This window comes from Xenia sp. Carnegie-2017, unplaced genomic scaffold (assembly GCF_021976095.1).
Source record: "Xenia sp. Carnegie-2017 unplaced genomic scaffold, XeniaSp_v1 HiC_scaffold_6, whole genome shotgun sequence".
NCBI lineage: Eukaryota > Metazoa > Cnidaria > Anthozoa > Malacalcyonacea > Xeniidae > Xenia > Xenia sp. Carnegie-2017.
In genome coordinates this window covers 21,110,051-21,132,313 of record NW_025813526.1, presented here as the reverse complement: position 1 = coordinate 21,132,313, position 22,263 = coordinate 21,110,051, and the positions used below count along the sequence as shown (strand labels likewise).

Here is a 22,263-nt window from a genome sequence, read left to right as displayed (position 1 = left end):
GGAGCTGTCAAATGAATATCAAAAATAGAAAGGAAAATGTCAGAACAAATTCATGGCATACAAAAAGATTTTACCCACAAACATTCCAGGAATCATTTAGAAACCAACAACTTGACCAACCTCTACCAACATCTGTCATTACATTATGTAAAGAATTATATGTCTTTATTTCACTAGAGCTAAGATGTTCCTTGATAAATAGCCAGAACACAGATTGACCTTCAGATCTCATTAACACCTGCCTTTAATGAATATAGAAATGATGAAAACAAATTATTTAAGAATGGCTTTTAAATTGACTGAATTGAGAGAGGAATGATGAAGATACCTTAAAGAATTTATCCTTTTGTGGAATTAATGCCAAATTGAAGAACAATGTTCCATTGCTCACAAAGACAAGAGATTCTGTAATTCATCATAAATACAAAGATTATGATAAATAAGGATTATACTATGAAATAAAATGAATACAATACAATGCAATCGAAGAAATATCAAGTTCACCTGCTATCCTTCTCAGAAGCCAATTCGGTTGTACTACCAAATCGTACCTGACACTAAAGAAACGACGAGGTTCAGGTCGACCAAATTATTCGAGTAAAATCAATACAATAAAAGACGAAACGAAATTACAAGTTCCAAGTTCGAACTTTAAACTACGTACAAATATTTTAAAACTAGTTTGCTTTACTCCATCCAACAAGCGATCAATAATTGCTTGCTTTGTAATATCTACACTTGCCAAGTTCAACATAATCTCCACTGAACTAACATGTAAAAAAATAGTTTTATTTGCCCGACAATTAGAAAAATAATTAAAAATAATTAGATATTAACAAATTATGTATACACGAGTACCTTATGATCGCTTGATATCACCACATATCAACTTTCACCACTCATGCTAGCATCAAGAAAGTTCGGAGAAAATACAAAGTGTTTTCTACATGTAAAAAATATCCACGATACACGACAGTATTATTGAAGCAGCTCACAAAGAAGACAAATCAAAGAAATTTACCAATATGAGCAACGGAAATGATGTAAATGAAATATTTGAGGCAAATAGCAGGACGTCACAAAGAGGGGGAACGTTGGGGGCGGTGGGGATGAGAGAGTACACTGAGCGTAGCAATGACACCACCAGGCCCACCATAATACCTCGACAAACGAATGCATGAAAAACATGACACATGCAGTAATTTCTTAAAGTTATTTACTGAGATAAATCAACGCTAGTAAAAAATGTTTCATCGAATTCTTATATCAAAAACCAGGAACAAAGATTCCACATTCTAAAAAACGGATGATAAAATGGAAAAATCAAAAGGTTTTTAAATTCTTTTGTCCAATTTCACTTATTGAACATCACAGATGTAAAAAATAAAATGTTAACAAATCACAAAATTTATCAGACTAAACTTTGAGTACATTGTTTTATAGTTAGTTCATGGTGAATGCTGTATGGTTAGTTCATGGTGAATGCTGTATGGTTAGTTCATGGTGAATGCTGTATGGTTAGTTCATGGTGAATGCTGTATGGTTAGTTCATGGTCAATGCTGTATGGTTAGTTCATGGTGAATGCTGTATGGTTAGTTCATGGTCAATGCTGTATGGTTAGTTCATGGTCAATGCTGTATGGTTAGTTCATGGTCAATGCTGTATGGTTAGTTCATGGTCAATGCTGTATGGTTAGTTCATGGTCAATACTGTATGGTTAGTTCATGGTCAATGCTGTATGGTTAGTTCATGGTCAATGCTGTATGGTTAGTTCATGGTCAATGCTGTATGGTTAGTTCATGGTCAATGCTGTATGGTTAGTTCATGGTCAATGCTGTATGGTTGGTTCATGGTCAATGCTGTATGGTTAGTTCATGGTCAATGCTGTATTACAACTAACAAAATTCTGTTAAACCAAATATCACATGACGTCTTTGATTGTAATTACATGTTTGTAGATGTAAATTGTCCAGGTCAGAGTAGAGTCGTGAGGAATGTTGATATTAACTGTCTCTACATAGATGTTCTACATAGATGTCATTAATGTTTTACAATACTGTTTGTTGAAAGAGATCCTGACTCACTCTTCATCTTCGTTATTTAAATGTGTTTATGTAACAAAACTTACATGGATAAAAGATTGATGTTACTATAAGGCATGAACTATGATCACCATTTTTAACTAATATGTATGTGGTCACGTTGTTTTTATTAAATCTCTCATCCGTTTGTTAAGTATGTGACATGTAAAGAAGTAAAGCAAGCATAATTTTGTTCACACGGTCGTCATATATGAAGTCTTATTTCTAAAACGTAGGTAACTTGTCGAAAGTAAAGCGAGTTTCTGAAACTATATTACTAACTTTACATAACAATTTCGCTATTGAAGGATCTCGATAATGTATGACTAAACATACATGAGAAATCATATCTAAATTGATATATCAACTTTCTAACTATTGACAATAAGCTGCATGGTAAAGGAAAGCAAAATCTTTTCAAAGGTATGGGAGAGGTGAAATATCATACTTGTCTATGGAAAAAATGGGAATCTGTGAAAATTTATAGGTAGGTATGTCCAATCATCATCTCCCTTCTGTTTACACAGAGAAAGAACGCAATCGAGTCTATTTTTGGGAAATGTTGATTCATGCAACACAGTGAGCTTTTAGAATTATAGTTTAGATCATGTTTAACTGTTTTAAGGTTTACTTTCATTGCAACCTTTACTGTTGTATCTACAGTGTGTTTATAGATCATAAGTAAATATAATTGCGTGCAATTGATGTTTGCCACGTATTCGTAATTTACAATGGTTTATTAAATAACAAAGGTTTTTTATAAGAACTGATTTATGCAAGAATATACATGTATGAAATTTTTCATTAATGATGGAAAAAACTCTATTCACAGTAGCGAAAATCGTGTCTTAATCATTGGCATTCAAATCTTGTCTTAGATAGATGATTCTCTATTCCTTAGTTAAAACTTGTGAAACTTTATAAGATTTAGCAGTAGTCCTTTGGAATTTGACTAATCTCAATGTTATTATGTACTCTGCATGAGGTTCTTATTTATGTATTTTTATTTCAATAAAAATTGTTTTTAGTCAGTGATGTATACTTAGTTATATAACTAGAATGTTCTACATAGGCGTCATTAATGTTTTATAATACTGTTTGTTGAAGGAGATCCTGACTCACTCTTCATCTTCGTTCGTTATTTAAATCTCTTTATGCAACAAAACTTACATGGATAAAAGATTGATGTAACAATAAGGTATGAATTATGATCACCACTTTTTAACTGCTATGCATGTGGTCGCGTTCTTCATATTAAATCTCTTATCTTTGTAAAATATGTGACATGTAAAGAACTAAAGCGAGCATAATTTTGTCTACACGGTCGTCATATATGAAGTCTTATTTCTAAAACGAAGGTAATTTGTCGAAAGTAAAGCGAGATTCTGAAACTATATTACCAACTTTACATAACAAATTTGCTACTGAAGCATCTCGATAATGTATGACTAAACATTCATGAGAAATCATATTTAAGTTGATACACCAACTTTCTAACTATTGACAATAAGCTGCATGGTAAAGGACAGTAAAACCTGTTCAAAAGTATGGGGGAGGCAGAATAACATGAGAACATTTTCTACATGTAGCACGCTGAATTTTTCTTTATAAACTATACTTGTCTATGGAAAAAAGGGGATCTGTAAAAATTTATGTAAAGTGGGGGAGCACATGTCCAATCATGCATCACCTCCCTTCTTTGCTGACGCCACTTTTGACTAATCGCTGTGAGTCTAACAAAATGCTGTTAATTGTATTAAGCAAACCTTTCATTTTAAAAGTAAGAACATTTGTAATATAAGCAAATGTTGAACACAGGAAGAATGTGTTTACACAGAGAAAGACGCAACCGAATCTATTTTTGTGAAATGTTCATTCATGCAACACAGTGAGCTTTTAAACTTATACTTTTGATCATGTTTAACTATTTTAAGGTTTACTTTCATTGCATCCTTTACTGTTGTATCCACAGTGTCTTTATTGATCATAAGTAATTATAATTGCGTGCAATTGATGTTTGCCATGTATTTGTAATTTACAATGGTTTATTTAATAACAAAGATTTTTTATAATAAGAACTGACTTTGCAATAATATACATGTATGGAATTTTCATTAATGAAGGAAAAATCCATTCACAGTTTCAAAATCGTGCCTTAATCATTGGCATCCTGTTTTAGATAGATGATTCTCTATTCCTGAGTTAAAACTTGTGAAACTTTATAAGATTTAGCAGTGGTCCTTTGGAATTTGACTAATCTCAATGTTATTATGTACTCTGCATGAGGTTCTTATTAATGTATTTTTACTTCTATAACGATTGTTTTTAGTCAGTGATGTATACTTAGTTATATAACTAGAATGTTCTAAATAGGCGTCATTAATGTTTTATAATACTGTTTGATGAAAGAGATCCTGACTCACTCTTCATCTTCGTTCGCTATTTAAATGTGTTTATATAACAAAACTTACATGGATAAAAGATTGATGAAACAATAAGGTATGAATTATGATCACCATTTTTAAACTGATATGTATGTGGTCGCGTTCTTTTAATAAATCTCTCTTTTTGTTAGGTATGTGACATGTAAAGAACTAAAGCAAGCTTAATTAGGACGACGAGGTCATCAGATATGAAGACTTACTTCTAAAACAAAGGTAATTTTACAAAAGTAAAGCGAGATTTATATCCACATTACGGACTTAACAAATTAGCTAAAGAAACATCTATAGATGAAGTATGGATAAACATGCCTGAGAAACCATGTCTAAGTTGATATACCAACTTTTTAATTATTGACCATAAGCTGCATGTTAGGTAAAAACAGTAAAACCTGTTAAAAAGTTTGATGAGGAAGAATAGCATGATTGTATTTTCTACATGTAAGACGCTGTATTTCTTCCTCCACCAGGACCAAAAATGCTTTCTCAATCTCGCTAAATACCTAAACCTACTACGCTTGACCACTCCTGCATCTTTGTCATTAATAGTATGCAGAATTCCTTCGTCTGGAAGAAATAATCTTCTTCCAAACATAAGATGTGCAAGAGTCAGTACATCTACATTCACTTCATATTCATATACATAAGTCAATGGTCTAGAGTTTAACGTACCTTGGAAAACTAATGTTGTTAACAATTCTTCCTTGTTCAATTTAGCGTACATAACACCTTCCTCAGACAACCTTTCACCAATGCTACCATTATCTCAAAAAATCCACCCCACCAGGGTGTCCTCGCCAAATTAAACTTCCATATCAACCGATTACTTTCCAATCAAGATTTTACCTCCTTACTTCCATAAATCCCCTTCAACGCTTTCTCAGTTGCTTTAAATGTTTTGGCGTTGTCCTAAACTATTTGGGAGGGTGCTCCCATTCTAGCAGTAAATCTTCGCATACAATTCAATAAACAGCGTGCACATAAACTATCAACTAAATCAAGACAAATTGTTCTTGAAACACAGAAGGAAAATAATGCGATGTATACTTTAATTTGACTAAATTTGCAAATTTTATCACACAATCTTTATCTACCGCCTGTGTGTTAGCTAATACTGTCTTCCCGACTTCCACAAGACTTTCGTCTGTTGTTTTAACCTCTTTGGCATTGGCCAATCACACTTGGGACTTGACAACCACTTCGGACCCTTCCACTAAAGTTCACTTTCCTTTGATTGTGATGCCGTAAACCCCTTGAACCTAATCCGCTGGGTTTCTACACCCGACAATGTTTCCATTTATCTTTCCTGCTCAATCTTAAAATCTCGCTAACTCTATGGCGCACAAACTGTTTCCATTCTCCCCTATTACCGATCCAGCACAATGTAGTCATACTGTCCAACCAATATTTTGTACCATTAAATTGAACGTAACCTTCTAAGGCCAACTTCACTGTGTCCATCAACTGTGCTAATATTCCAGGTGACATCACTTCTAGTCCGGGAATTGTCTGCAATTTTATTGGCGCTATCCTTGTTTTCGGCGTAAGCAACTCTACGTGGTAGGCACCATTTAGCTCTGTCACAAAATATACGACCGCACAGTATGCCTTTTGGCTGGCATCTGCGTACCCATGCAAGTAAAACTTTACCTTACCATGTAAATTACCATACACACATCTCGCCACAACTAAATCCCTGACTCTCTCTAAATCACCATCCACCTTTCCTAACGTTTTTCTTGTCACCTTCCAGCTCATTATCCCATTCAGATTTCAATACACAGCTCCTGAAACAATAACTTAGCACAAACTACAACTGGACTTATAATAACTAAGGGATCGAATAATCTTGCAAGTATACTTAGTATATTTCATTTACTTGGTATGATAGCCTTTGCTCTTTCACCAATTTCCAGAGGCTAAATACAAAGTGATCCTACTTACACTCCCATCCCAATCCTAGTACTTTCTCAAAACTTCCACTGATACTATTTTCCCCAACTGATGCTTTGGCATAAGTTTGCTCATCAACCACTTTTGAATTACTTAATTCTGCCCTTCTTTCCTCAAAATGCTTCTTTCTCTCTATTCTATTTCTTTCAAAACATTCTCATCGTTACTTAGCCACTTCCTAAGCCTAAATCCTCCTGCAGCCAATCGTTCACTTGCTGACTCATACAACCTCATTCCTTTCTTCTTGGATTGTTCACGGACACTAGATCCTGGACATAAAAGCTAATTTTGAGTTTTTAACAGTTGCTTGTTCCATCTCTATGAATGTGTCTAAATGATACTGCAGTGTCGCATTCAACAAAATAGAGAGCAGTTAACACAAACACTACTCTACAAAATCAATATTCTACAGGCTTCACCCTCTCATTGTTTACATCATCAACCCATAAAATATCAGGCAGTCCCTGTCCAAAGTATCAACTTCTATATTCAAAAGTGCCTTTTCAATATCTGCCACTAAAGCGACTCTCTTCTCTCTAAGCCTTATCAAAAAATGAAAGAGCAATGGTGCTAATTTGGGTCCCACATGCAAGCAGTCATTGAGCGAGAAAGCTCTGGGTGACTCTTTACACGACGCAGCATAAACAACTCTTCCCTTACTTGTTTTCGCTTTCCTGCGAATAACCACATGATGTGGTAAATAATGTATTTTATCAGCTTGCTCTAGTTCTATCACTGGTTCTATAATACTATTCCTCAATTGATCTTTGGTTGTCTTATACTCTTCTAAAATTTCTGGTTACCTTTTCAGCAGTACTAACTGACCCTTTAATCTTCTCAAGCTTATGTTGTAAATTGTATAATCTAAACTATGTCCTTCTTTCCAAGGCAATTTGACACTGTATCTGTTACCATTAAACACAATAGAATCCCTTAACGATTCATGAACTTCATCTTCCTCTGCTATTCCTAAAGTTTCAAAATCCTACAAACGGTTGAAATTCTTATCTAAACTTAAATTTTCTGAACTTTCATGCAATGAAGTTTACTTGAGTGTGCATGTTATCAAATCATTTCTCCTTTCATGGGGGGACAACACCCAACCTAACTTAGTAGACACAGCAACTGGTTCATCTACTTGTCCCCAAACAACATTGCCTTCCTGAAACCACCAATGATAATCTGCCCCAATCAAAACTTTAATACCTAAAACTTCCTTATCCTTGCAAACATCTGAAAACCACAGACCCTTTAAATGTGAATAATCCACCATTCTCAACTCTACATGTTCATTCCTAATTTGATATATACAGTCTACACTGTATGCCTCGATGCTTACACTCTCCCCCCCCCCGTAACTGACGACAACTCTAATTGAAATACTTCTCGCAACTTACTTTAGCCTTCTCTTGACCAAACATCTTGATTCCTTTCTACTAGCCTGAATACCTGCTCTCTGTATAATCTTTCTATTCACAAATGACTTCTTGAATCAAACAACACTCTGACCCTAACACGTCCCTTATCTCCCTTAATGAAAGCCTGTGCTGTCTGTAATGCTACCCTACAATGTGATCCCAGAATAGAATGGTTGGTTTGAACATCGCCTGTAAGAATCCCATTGGCTTCACAAATTGACCTATGGTGGGCCCTTCTCACAGCATTACATTTATCATTACTATTACAATTCATTAATTCCTTTCTTCAAACAAATAAAACATCTTCCGTACTTACGAATGAGTTGTTTTCTCTCAGTTACATTGGTTATTTTCTTACATTCCTCTGGATTGTGTTCCCCGAGACAATAAACGCATTTTCTTTTCGCTTTACCGTTCGTTGACACCTCGTTGCAACTCTCATACTTCGCGTGCAGTGTTGATGCTGACCCCATATGTCTTTGTCGCGACGTTTCTCGTTGTTTCTCCCAATCTTGTCTCTTCGTTTTCTCGACGATCGGTGTGTGAGCTACTCGAAGCTCCAACTCTTTAAGAATTGCGTTCAACGTATCTTTCATTGACCATTCTGTTAAATCGAACCTCTTGTTATTGTCAATTAAAAGCGTCCGGCAATTACGAAATGACTTCCGGTATTACGATAGAAGTATATACGGCTTTGTCCACTCCTAAGGCCTTTAAACCCCGGTAGCTTGTCTCGCAGGGGTCGTATAACAGCCGAAGCTTGTCGATGTCTCCTTCGTCCGTTACGGGTTCTATGTTCATCAACTCCTAGATATGCGCTTTCTTCATCACATTCTTTTTCCCCTATCTTTGTTTCAAGAAACTACAGCTTCGTGATAGTTCGCTAAAGTTAGGGTAAATCCCGGTATTGTCGATCTTGCAGGTTCCAGTAGAAGACTCCTTAAATACGCAAACTTGTCTACGTCAGCCAATCCGTCATTATTATTCACCGTACTATCAAACGAATCCAAAAACTCTTGCTATTCTTGCAGCCCTCCGCTAAATTTCTTTACTTCCACATTTAGGAGTTTTGCTCTTATAACTCTGCGCGTCTCACTACTTAAACTGCTGTTCAGCGTGCCATTTTATGTCGTTGTTGCCGTTTCAACTGGGACATTAGACTCCTTGACGATGTCGTTCACATCCAAAATCCTTGCTCAAATTCTGCCTGTATCTCGTCCGCATCTTTAAATTCTTTTCCCAATTCTTCTTCCGCATTTTCCTCATTGTTTTTGTTCAGCATATCGATAATCGCGTCATCAAGGATTTTCAATGTTGCGATCTTGTCGTTCTATCCATCTCGTAGTTGTCTCAGTTCGTTTCTATCGATCTCGCCGTTCGTTTCTCGTATTTTCTTTTTTAATTTACTAGCAATTTTCCTCGCTGACTCTCTATATCCTGCGCGCGCTCGTTTCTTTTTCATAAATTCATCCATTCTGCTATTGGACTAACTAACTTGAATTTCCAAATAGATCTCCAACTAAAATATCTCCGACTCGAAGGACCACGTGTAGCAATTTTCTCCTTTGCACGTTAGCACAAAGCAGTTATGCGTCTGCCAATTCGTTCTTGAGACTGTTTACTATCCTACTTTACGCGCAGTCGACACACAATTCTCAATTTTACTTAATATAACTGTTCCACAACACAGATAATCTTAAAACATTTGAAGCTTGTACATTCATAGTCATCGACAGAAGAACCCTGACTTTTAAAAGTACGGTATTTAAAATCTCAAATATAAAAGTTGTCAAAGGCATTTTTTAGTAAAATGATGTTTCAGTTTAAGCAACAGCATCCACGCTAAAAAACTGTGGAGAAATTACCAACATCCTTCCAGTGACGTGCTGGACGGGGGGGGGGGCTGGGGCCGTGGCTCCCTCAGATGTTTATTTTTAAGAGGCGCTGTAAGGAATAAGGGCATCAAATTTTAAAATTGTATTGGAGAAACGCATTTGGCATTATACGGTTGGAATGATTTCACTCCTCAAAGTCCATGAAATGGCTTCTTAATAAAGAATTTTCCCTGAGAGCATTTACCCTCGGACTCCCAAACACGACTCTCTTTTTTGTGTATATGGAGTAGCAGCTAGTAGACGCAGTGTTCCTAGCACGCAACTGATCGTATTAAACAAAATAATTCAAAATACCTGTTAACCCAACAGAACTTTGTTGAACCAATTAAAATTTGCTCTGTCATTATATTTTCTGTTTCAAAAAAATGTGTTGAATTTTACTTTTCTTACATGACATACATCACGGAGAAGCCACTGGCTGACTCTTAAATTTAAGCTTCGTTTAACGGCTCAGATATTTTATTTTCAATGGGAAATGTTGCACTTTGCTCCAGATTACGCTACGTTGATGTGACTTATTTAAATCAATGGCCACGCGGTAAGTTCCTTTCCCATAAACCAATATTAAACGTTCATCCCCGTGAATTACTTTCGTTGGCTTTCTCAACTCTTCATAGTCCGATAAATAGTCATGTTCACACTTCATATGCTAAGTGGCACCAGAATTAATTATCCAATCAAATCTATTCTCTTTTTATTTGTGATAAACGCCACCTAATCAATTTTTTCTTTATCATCTTTTTTAGCACCATGTACTGACTTTTTTCCTTTGTAGTGGAAGTAACAGATTAAATTGTTCTTTTTTGTAGACAATAGGTGTAAAATGTCCTCGTGAGTGACATATTCATTTATAAGAATGCTGGTGTTCACTTTTGTTTTTGCTCTAGTCCTTTTTTCCTTTCACCCTAAATGATCAGTGAGCAGCGTGAGTCTTTTTATCTTTTTTTTGTATTTAGTATTAGATCTGCATCATTCTGTAACATTCCTTTAACGTTTTGCATCTTTGTATATTTTGCTGTCAAAATTCTCAGAAGCAAAAAAGCTTTTGCGTTTCGCAAGTTACCTGCCTCCCCGGTATGAATCTGCGAAAAGTCTCACGAAATTTACAACGCAAAGTGTCGTACGTTTAAAGAACATAATGTATCACAGTTCGCTACGATATTCAACTAGATTACCCTTGAAAAAAATGAAACTTTTCTTAACATGCCCTGCGCTATTATCTCATTGGTTAACAGTAATCAATTTTACTTCACGTCACGTGACCTGAATTATTATGATGGTTTATTTTCCAACATGTGCTAGTAACAAGGTTTTGTAAAATAAACTCGTAGCATTAGTCAATTCAAGACAAGGCTATTTTAATATTGTAAATTATCTCTAGAAGCAAGTCTTTCCACTTTTTGCTGAAGAAACTGTTTCCCTTATCACTTATTACACCATACCGATTTTTTCTTTACTAAGTCCACTTTGATCAACATTCACCTCACATATTAGACCTATTGGTGTTTTTAGATGGGTGCTTTTTTCTTTGCTGTTTTAATTCCTACAAAACAAGTTAAATTAAATAGTCTAATTTTGAATGCCACGCATGTCAGTTAAGGTATGTAAGTTAAAGTGTGAATTAACGTGTCAAGTAACAATCAACTGATGTATAGAAATACCGTCAAGTACAAAGGTATCTCTACCATTTCTAACTTGGATTTCGCCATTACAAACGATATTTGACATCGACGATCCAGAGACATAAAAATCTGGCACCAGCAATGTCTGTCTTGTAACAAGTCACATGTACTATCCAGTGGAATATCATGTTGTTTTTTTATATTTTGTTGAAAAGCTGCTATAATTGGCAAAAGCTGTAGCATTATCTCTGCCATTTAGTAGTTGTCTATGTCTCAATTTATATTAAGTGCATGCTTTTGGTAAAGTTGAATTTATTAACGAATAAATAAGTTTGATTTCATCATGTATATCCTCGACTTTAACGAAGAGTGATATATGATGTAGGTCGAACTTTCAAATTGATGATTTTAACTGTCTTGTTGATACATCATGCTCTTTTTTAGATGGAATCAAGAGAAAGCAGAAATCTACTATACATTCAGCAAATAATCAATGTGATACAAACGGAACTTGCTCAATTTTTCATCAAAGAATGGAACTCTCGTTACAAATCAACACAAGGAGAATGGGACGATGCCAAAAATAGTGGTAAAAAATTTTACACTTTAGAATTAGGAAGAAAATTAGGCCAAAAAACACGACAAAAATATCAGGATGGAGACACCAGTAAGTGGGACTGTACGATATTATTTGATGCAATAATTTTTTCAAATTCAATTGGAAAGCACCTTGACAGAAAAACAAAGGATGCTGTTCATGCACTTTGTTGTGAAAGAAACAAGTACGCACATTGGTATGAAAGGGAATGCTTAGATGATGATTTTGATGATATAGTCAATATCATTGAAAAATCATTTCAAGATTTGAAATTTTCTCTCAATGAAATCAATAAAATAAAAAATCATCGTAACAGTTTTAATTCGTTCCAAGTGCTTCCTTCAAAACCCAATCATTTTATCGTTGAACGCACTGAATTACAAGATAACATCATAAACGATCTTGAAAAATTAAGGAATGATAACAATAACAAACTGACATATTTGTACATCACTGGTAATCCTGGCAGTGGTAAATCGCAACTTGCGAGACAGGTTTGTGAAAAAATATCGTGTGATTGGGAAAATAGAACTTCGTTTGTAATGACTCTCGATGGGAAGAATGTAGAATCTCTTTTAAAATCTTACTGTGACCTTGGATACCGCTTAAACTGTAACAAGTTTATGGTTAGAAAATTTAAAGATGAAAATTTTTCCGCCAAAGAGAAAGTCAAGAACCTTCGATCGTTAGTATCTGCTCGATTGAAATTCTGGCAAAATTGGTTGATCATTGTCGACAACGTTGTGCAACTGAGCGAAATTTCTTCGTTACTACCACAAGTAGGTGATCACATGTGGAAAAATGGACAACTAATAATAACTGTTCAGAATACAGATGCCGTACCTCACGATGAAATGTCCAGCAAACATATTTCCATCAGTAGTGGAATGAATCACAGAGAATGTTGTCAATTGCTGAAATCTTACACTAAAGATGAAAATGCTGATGATCAATTGTTGAATGAAGTATCGCACGCATTAGATCGTCAACCGCTGGCTTTGGCTGCTACTGGTTATTATGTCAGTCGTGTAAACAAAGCAAACTGTTCATTTACTTGGAGTCAATATTTAAAGAAAATATCTTCAGAAGAACAAGAAAACATGTACGCCACATTTGTAAAATACAACTTGGTATATCCTAGAAGTATGTTACAAGCTTCACTTTTAGCAGTCAAACAAAATGCAGAAGAATCCTTAATATTGGCACTTGTTATTAGCTTTTTCTCCATGATATCATTTGATCCTATACCACGAGAAATTTTGATTTATTATGTTAAAAAAAATGATCCCAAACACTCAAAGGAAGATATATGTCTTTGCTTAGACGAATGCTCATTGTTCTTGCATTCAGAAAATAATGACATTAGTCTACATCGCATTGTTCACAAAGCAATTATTGTTTATCAATCTGAACATTCAAATGAGGAACATGAAATTGAAACTAACGTTGATCAAATATCTAAAGCACTTTACATGTTTAAAGAGAGAGACGACGAAATCAAATTAATGCCACATCTTGAAAAAATTGTTCAATTATTAAAGACCAACAAGACAAAAATCAACATGAATACTTTACAAGTTTTCCAATATTTTGTTGACAGATTAAGACATTTTGGAAAATACGATCTCGCTCTAGAACTATTGGATAAATTTAAATCTAGTTATGACAAATCTTGGTATTTTAATATCCTTGGTCTTTTATACCATGACACTGGGAATTATAGCAAAGCTAGAAACCATCACGAAAAAGCTCTGGAAATTCGAAAACAATCGTTAGGTCCAAATCATGTTGATGTCGCTGCGTCTTTAAACAGTCTTGGTGCTGTGTATTATGAAACTGGAAACTACGACAAAGCTATGGAGTTTTACGAAAAAGCTTTGGAAATTCAAAAACAATCGTTAGGTCCAAATCATGTTGATGTCGCTATGTCTTTAAACAATCTTGGTGCGGTGTTTGAAACTGGAAACTACGACAAAGCTATAGAGTTTCATGAAAAAGCTCTGGAAATTCAAAACAATCGTTAGGTCCAAATCATGTTGATGTCGCTGCGTCTTTAAACAATCTTGGTAATGTGTATAGTGATACTGGAAACTACGACAAAGCTATAGAGTTTCATGAAAAGCTCTGGAAATTCGAAAACAATCGTTAGGTCCAAATCATGTTGATGTCGCTGCGTCTTTAAACAATCTTGGTAATGTGTATAATACTGGAAACTACGACAAAGCTATAGAGTTTTACGAAAAAGCTCTGGAAATTCAAAAACAATCGTTAGGTCCAAATCATGTTGATGTCGCTGCGTCTTTAAACAATCTTGGTAATGTGTATAGTGATACTGGAAACTACGACAAAGCCATAGAGTTTCATGAAAAGCTCTGGAAATTCAAAACAATCGTTAGGTCCAAATCATGTTGATGTCGCTGCGTCTTTAAACAATCTTGGTAATGTGTTTAATGAAACTGGAAACTACGACAAAGCTATAGAGTTTCAAAAAGCTCTGGAAATTCAAAACAATCGTTAGGTCCAAATCATGTTGATGTCGCTACGTCTTTAAACAATCTTGGTAATGTGTTTATGAAACTGGAAACTACGACAAAGCTATAGAGTTTCACGAAAAAGCTCTGGAAATTCAAAAACAATCGTTAGGTCCAAATCATGTTGATGTCGCTGGTCTTTAAACAATCTTGGTAATGTGTATAATGAAACTGGAAACTACGACAAAGCTATAGAGTTTATGAAAAAGCTCTGGAAATTAAAAACAATCGTTAGGTCCAAATCATGTTGATGTCGCTGCGTCTTTAAACAATCTTGGTAATGTGTATATAACTGGAAACTACGACAAAGCTATAGAGTTTTACGAAAAAGCTCTGGAAATTCAAGAACAATCGTCAGGTCCAAATCATGTTAATGTCGCTGCGTCTTTAAACAATCTTGGTAATGAGTTTTATAAAACTGGAAACTACGACAAAGCTATAGAGTTTCATGAAAAGCTCTGGAAATTCAAAAACAATCGTTAGGTCCAAATCATGTTGATGTCGCTACGTCTTTAAACAATCTTGGTAATGTGTATTATGAAACTGGAAACTACGACAAAGCTATTGAGTTTTATGACAAAGCTCTGGGAATTCAAAAACAATCGTTAGGTCCAAATCATGTTGATGTCGCTACGTCTTTAAACAATTTTGGTTGTGTGTATTATGAAACTGGAAACTACGACAAAGCTATTGAGTTTCGAAAAAGCTCTGGAAATTCAAAAACAATCGTTAGGTCCAAATCATGTTGATGTCGCTACGTCTTTAAACAATCTTGGTATTGTGTTTAAAAAACTGGAAACTACGACAAAGCTATAGAGTTTATGAAAAGCTCTGGAAATTCAAAACAATCGTTAGGTCCAAATCATGTTGATGTCGCTGCGTCTTTAAACAATCTTGGTTTATTGTTTAAAAAAACTGAAAACTACGACAAAGCTAGAGAGTTTTACGAAAAAGCTCTGGAAATTCGAAAACAATCGTTAGGTCCAAATCATGTTGATGTCGCTGCGTCTTTAAACAATCTTGGTATCGTATTTAAAAAAACTGAAAACTACGATAAAGCTATAGAGCTTTACGAAAAACCTCTGGAAATTCTAAAACAATCGTTAGGTCCAAATCATGATGATGTCGCTAAGTCTTTAAACAATCTTGGTAATGTGTATTATGAAACTGGAAAATACGACAAAGCTAGAGAGTTTTACGAAAAAGCTCTGGAAATTCAAAAACAATCGTTAGGTCCAAATCATGTTGATGTTGATTGGTCTTTAAACAGTCTTGGTAATGTGTATAATAATATTGGAAACTATGACAAAGCTATAGAGTTTTACGAAAAAGCTCTGGAATTTCGAAAACAATCGTTAGGTCCAAATCATGTTGATGTCGCTATGTCTTTAAACAATCTTGGTTTATTGTTTAAAAAAAGTGGAAACTACGACAAAGCTATAGAGTTTTACGAAAAAGCTCTGGAAATTCTAAAACAATCGTTAGGTCCAAATCATGATGATGTCGCTAAGTCTTTAAACAATCTTGGTAATGTGTATTATGAAACTGGAAAATACGACAAAGCTAGAGAGTTTTACGAAAAAGCTCTGGAAATTCAAAAACAATCGTTAGGTCCAAATCATGTTGATGTCGCTGGTCTTTAAACAATCTTGGTAATGTGTATTATGAAACTGGAAACTACGACAAAGCTATAGAGTTTTACGAAAAAGCTCTGGAAATTCGAAAACAATCGTTAGGTCCAAATCATGATCATGTCGCTATCTCTTTAAACAATCTTGGTAATGTGTATAATAAAACTGGAAACTACGACAAAGCTATAGAGTTTTACGAAAAGCTCTGGAAATTCTAAAACAATCGTTAGGTCCAAATCATGTTGATGTCGCTAAGTCTTTAAACAATCTTGGTAATGTGTATTATGAAACTGGAAAATACGACAAAGCTAGAGAGTTTTACGAAAAAGCTCTGGAAATTCAAAAACAATCGTTAGGTCCAAATCATGTTGATGTCGCTATGTCTTTAAACAATCTTGGTGCGGTGTTGCATGAAACTGGAAACTACAACAAAGCTATAGAGTTTCATGAAATAGCTCTGGAAATACGAAAACAATCGTTAGGTCCAAATCATGTTGATGTCGCTCAGTCTTTAAACAATCTTGGTAGTGTGTATTATAAAACTGAGAACTACGACAAAGCTATAGAGTTTTACGAAAAAGCTCTGGAAATTCAGAAGCAATCGTGAGGAACTAGTCAGGTTGATGTTGCTAAGTCTTTTAAACAATCTAGGTGTGATGTATTATGAAACTCGAGAATATGACAAAGCTTTACAGTTGCTCTTTGGTAGCTACGTGTTTCAAAGAAAATTTTGCCTTCTAAAATATGTTAAGCCTATTTTTAACACATAGACTGTAGGAGCAAGGCTTCCACCTGCCAAATCAGCTCCCTCTCCCTAAGAAGGTATTTTTGGTGGTGAATAAAACGTTTGCAATTTGCATTTTGTGAGGTAAAATGAACCAAAAGATGTAATGATCCTTGTCTATATATAGTTTCACTGATATCTAGTCAATAAACTTACTCTACAGCTGGGAATCACCTTAAGTAGAACTTAGAACTGCCCATGCCCTGAATCTGACATTCTTCTTTAGACTTTATTTCTAAAGTAATTTGTTTTTATGTTATAACCAAGTAGTAATTTTTATTGTATGATTTACAAACATACTAAAGTATATTGGGATGACAGAATTTTGTTAAATAAATACTATCCTGTTAGTTGTTCATATTCTTTGATACATTCAGTAATTTTTACCCAGCTCCATAAGCCTATGACCAAATTCCAGGTTCCTATAATTTCCAAGGGGTACACCTTTCATACCATACATACCACCCCACCTTGCTGCAGCCAATATTCTTGTACTGTCACTATCTCCACCATGAAACATAGAACAAGAACACAATCGAAACTAGGAATTTTTTGCCATCATCAAAGCATCGTAAGCAATCATTGGTGCATCATGACCACTGCATCCACCCCAACCTGCATAACTGACAGATTTATAAAAAGCATCACGTTCAGGTATGTTATATGTCACTGGAAACTTTGGCTCACTGGTTCCATTTATTAATCCCCGTAGTTGAAGATATGACTCCGAACTATTTTTAAAGTAGCCCCAAGATTTCTTGTTTTCTTCTACATCACCACCAACCTTCTCAAGTTATTCCCAAACTTTGGGTAAAACATTTAATACTCCTGCTCCCCAACTTTTTGGAAACATCTTCTGTATTTGGAGGTATTTTCCGTATAGCATAGGCTGTAAATAAAGCTGCAGTAACAGCCCCAAGATAACCTAACATAAAATCATTATGTTTAAAGATTGCTAATTTCAGGTCACTTACATTATGATGACCATATTTACATAATAACGGCATTTTGATATGGATCATGGATTCAATGGCTGTAGTAGTGAAGATATTAAAGCAAAACAGCAATGGCAATTCATACAGTTTTAGAAGACAGAAATTTGGAAATGTGGAAAAGCGATAAAAATGATGGATCAAAGACATGGTCATTTAAAAGCAAGCAATGTTAGAAAGATGGAGGCATTTGAGATGTGGTTCTAGAAAATGATGGATTGCATAGACTTATGCAAACCTAAGGTCAACCTTCTTTTATTTCATTTATAAATTGATATTAGATAAAAGGATATGAAACATTCATGGTAATGGCTTGATCATGTAAGTAATCGAAGGAAGAGTTGATGGTACAAAACATCTAAGAAAAGCAAAAGGATTGAAAAGCTAAATTACTATAAAGGTTTGTCAAAATGAAAAGAAATGCAGATAACAGGAAAACCTAGCAAACTTTATACAAAGCAACACTTGTCGATAGACAAAACACTAGACATTAGCGACTTGATAAATGATACATGATCTGAAATCGTTGCTTTATTATGAAAGGTGAATACCTGTGGGGTGATTATGAGTCATCATTCCACTTTCAACAGCAATTTCAATTAACATTTCAATTTGATCTTCACAAGGAAACATCAAAACTTTGCACATGGATCTCATAGCTGTACCACATCCGCCACCTCGCTCATTAAATGGTATAATGTAACTTTTTTCCTCAAAAGGTCGTAACATGAAACATGCCTTTGTTGTGGTCTGACCAGGAGCTCTTTCCACATATCCTCAGCACATGTCTTCTTGTACTTTGTAGCCATAATGCTCAATAACTCTTCCGTTGTTGTCTATTCAGAAACCAACGCTTCTGCTGTAGCAATGTGTAGTACAGTGTCGTTACTAAACCTCCATCCTTTAATGTCAATTTTATCAAGTCCTCCGAGTTTTTCTAGTTCTTCATGAATTTGAGTACCACTGTAACAGAATTCCCACAAACCATTCTTATAACCTAGAGCATCCCCCACTCCACTGAGAACCATAACTGCTTCGTATTTCTCGGATAATTGGACCGTATTTTCAAGAGCCATTTTTAATATGTTTACTTCACAGTAGTTTACTGAATTTTTTTGAAACACGGGGAAAGTACTAAGCTTCCGTCAACTTAGTCAACTAATAAAAACGTAAAATCTTTTCTTTGCTTTGTTTCAATATTGTTTCATACTATTGTTTAGATTTACACGACAGCGTTGGGAGACTGGGACTGTTATTTTGTAATCCTTAATCTTTACCAGACTCCATGATCTTCAATCTGATTAACATGTTGCTTCTTGCAAAGATTCTTTAAAATTTAAAAGTTTCTTCCTTATATCATGGATTATCCGACACGGATTTAATCCAAACTTGACAATTTGATTGCATATACAATAATTTGTACATACTTCACAAAATTTCAGCTCTTGGCAAATCCTTAGGTTTTATAATTTTATGGCACATCCTATTGTTATAAATATGTCACTAAAATTTAATTTTGTAACTGCATTAAGATTATTTCTCTCTTCACCTATAATATACACAGCAAAATCAGAACAGAACATTGAATTGTGCATCAAAATTTATTGATTGACTTACAATGTCTCGTAAGAATTATATATTCCACATGACAGCTTTCACATGAAGAGAGACCTACATGAACGTAAAAATTAAACTTAAAATCATAAACAACTGGACAAAGGGTTACCCTCTTTGTATGAGTGATAATGAAGAGAGAAAGAATCTGACAAAATATGGCCTAATTTGGGCATGCAAAGGGGGGTGTCAGTGCAGTTGTATCTATGAACTTAAGAAAATGAAGACACAGGATTGTTTAATGTACCAATAGATATGAGAGTGTGGATGGCTCAATATTCACGCTGTGATTAACAGAAGTTTCTCACCCCAGTCCTAATCCTCATCTTCATCTTCACCACCAGATCCACCTTGACCTCCTTTCTTCATGTTCTTACGTTTTACACGACCAGGTCGACCACCACCATACGGTGATTTAGAACTAAAAGCAATGTGTTTCTGCGAATCCATTGACTAACTGTTTACGAACACTGAAATCAAAGAATTGTCAATTGAAATGTGATGAGCCTTTGGCCAACATTATTAAAAGAGTTGCAGCAATTAAAATGCTTTTTAACTCATCAATACTTCAATTCAACCTTATATGACGCTGGAAAATAAGAACTCCAGCATGATGGATAGATTTTGCCAGACCCAATTTGACAACTTGAGTTTGAAGACGTCGCTCCAAGAACTCTTCAATACGAAGGCCTAAAAAACATAATCGAGCTTCATGCGGCTTTCATCCAAAACCCCGATACGTACAAGACGACGTAGCAATGCGCTGCCTTCGAACAAACGACGCGGGTCTTTTTCGTCTAGAGTCAGCAACTCTCGAGCAGCTTTGCGAATCTTAGCCAAAGTGTACTTAACACCATACTTTGCGCTTATTTCTTAACCCATACTCCCCAATTCTTGATCCAAGCGTTCTTTCTCAAAAGGACGACGAGCAGTCGTGAACGTCTTCGAACAAACTGGCTTGGGCATCTTGACCACTTCAAGATGGCGTCGAAAAAAGAAAGAAGGAAGAAAAAGACACGTGCTAATACCAGCGTGCACCGCGGGCACGCGATTGATTATTGGGAAATTTTACTGAAGAAATGTAAAATAAGAAAACGAAAGCGCTCTAAAATGAGTTAACAAAATGGCGACTTTCGTTGGAGCGATGAAAGTGCATTTGAAATTGCCATCGAGATATTTGCTAACAACGTCATTTTTCAAAGCAACTAAGCACATGTTGATTTCTAATTGTAAAAGGTAGATTATTGGGGTGCTATATGTCCTTAAATGCAGATTTTATATGTGTAGGCAAGATGTCGACAAGTTGCAAATGTGCAACTGTTGTACTGCTTATGCAATCTTTTGAATTCTTGTGAATCTTTTGGACTTGCCAGAATCAACATTCAACTAATTTTTCTTTTTCAGAACTGTTTCTCCACTCATGCATCTACACAATTATCCTAAAAAGCATTACTCTTCATCATCAAGTGAAGAAATTTCAAAAGATGAACCAATAGCATTTTCAAAGTCTGCTGCGAAAAATCATTCAGTAAATGACACTTTATACTATGATAGTGGTCGACAAAGCTCCTTTACAGGATTGGTGACAAAATTTGGCATGCTTTTTTGCATTATATATTTTGGACTTTTACGCCGGGAAGGTGTAACTGAACAGAAAATTTTTAATAAGATTCTTGAACTACAGAACTCAAATGCACCTGAAGAATCAGAGAATGATCCTGTTAAAAATAATACTTAGGAATTGTTCTAATTGTGGTTATGTGTGGATAATAAATGATACAGATGGACTTGAATTTGCTTAAACTTATTACAAAATGTATCCTATCATGTACCTATACACAAGAATATTTTTAAAAAATCCAACATTGTTGTTTTTCAAGGAATTTTCATAATTCCGATATTAAATAACAATAATTGTAAAGTGGAAGCATATCCAATCATGGACACTTTATTACCTCTTAATCAAGACTATTTTTGAAAATGCAGATGTAAATTTCTTTAAATATATTTTTTTGCATTCCTGCATTAAAAAATAGTCTTAAGCCTTCTTTCCAGTGTGCGAATTAACGGTGTGCAATGTGCAATTTGCACATCGTTTTAACTAAAATGAAAACAATTGCACATGACTTTTTCAAACGATGTTCAAAAATCAGCGGTTATAACGAAAAACAGTATCGTTAATCATATGAATTTGTTCACGTTTAAAAATGTTAATTTAGCAATTAGCGCTATGTAATAATTAAGGTAATATCTATTTGATTATGCCTGTAAAGAAACACTTTTGTCAAAAAAATTGCACATCGTTTTTTCTGAACTAATTTGCACACTGCTTCTTTCCACTAGCCCCGTATCGTAACGTATCGTAGCAAAACGTAACATGGCGCATGCGTGCATGTGAATTTGATGGTCAATACGCACAATCACGCATGCGCCATGTTACGTTTTGCTACGATACGTTACGATACGTGGCTAGTGGAAAACAGGCTTTACAGTGGAATATACTGAACACCAGGATTTGTTGTGGCTATTGCCCGACTTATATTAGAGATTTGACTTGTTAACAGGCCTAACTAAATAAAAGGTTTATTATTATTACACTTACGGTTTGGTAGTTCAACGACAGACTACGATGAATGACAAATCCCATGCCAATTGTGAAGATGAAACGATCGGATGTTGAGCAAGGACAGCCAAAAAAAGAC

The 22,263-nt window shown here is 35.0% G+C and overlaps 1 protein-coding gene, 2 long non-coding RNA genes and 1 pseudogene across 4 annotated transcripts; 1 reads left to right on the top strand and 3 right to left on the bottom strand.

Annotated features, from left to right (window-relative positions):
• Positions 1–120: 120 nt before the first annotated feature.
• LOC124457948 lies at positions 121–1,095 on the bottom strand. 2 transcript variants are annotated; one of them, XR_006952903.1, is made up of 5 exons: positions 859–1,095; positions 665–767; positions 505–557; positions 329–405; positions 121–242 (listed from the first exon to the last, which is right to left on the bottom strand). It is a non-coding gene; the product is annotated as an uncharacterized LOC124457948 (long non-coding RNA). The 2 variants fall into 2 exon arrangements; XR_006952902.1 differs by having other exon boundaries at positions 665–762.
• Positions 1,096–3,247: 2,152 nt separating this feature from the next.
• On the top strand, positions 3,248–16,989 carry LOC124457317. Its single transcript, XM_047007591.1, has 5 exons — positions 3,248–3,280; positions 4,658–4,739; positions 10,599–10,714; positions 11,856–13,139; positions 16,942–16,989. The coding sequence occupies exons 4-5, from the start codon at positions 11,856–11,858 to the stop codon at positions 16,987–16,989; spliced, it is 1,332 nt and encodes a 443-aa protein (XP_046863547.1). The 5' UTR covers positions 3,248–3,280; positions 4,658–4,739; positions 10,599–10,714.
• A 2,540-nt stretch (positions 16,990–19,529) lies between these two features.
• LOC124457949 lies at positions 19,530–20,007 on the bottom strand. Its single transcript, XR_006952904.1, has 2 exons — positions 19,870–20,007; positions 19,530–19,618 (listed from the first exon to the last, which is right to left on the bottom strand). It is a non-coding gene; the product is annotated as an uncharacterized LOC124457949 (long non-coding RNA).
• A 122-nt stretch (positions 20,008–20,129) lies between these two features.
• LOC124457315 lies at positions 20,130–20,527 on the bottom strand (annotated as a pseudogene).
• Between the last annotated feature and the right edge of the window lie 1,736 nt (positions 20,528–22,263).

What these genes read in the sequence shown, in the direction of transcription:
- LOC124457317 (XM_047007591.1), top strand. Translation starts at nt 11,856, where the DNA reads ATGGAATCAAGAGAAAGCAGAAATCTACTATACATTCAGCAAATAATC. An exon ending in CATTTGTAAAATACAACTTG is followed by an intron (nt 13,140 to 16,941) that starts GTATATCCTAGA and finishes TTTAACACATAG; the next exon opens with ACTGTAGGAGCAAGGCTTCC.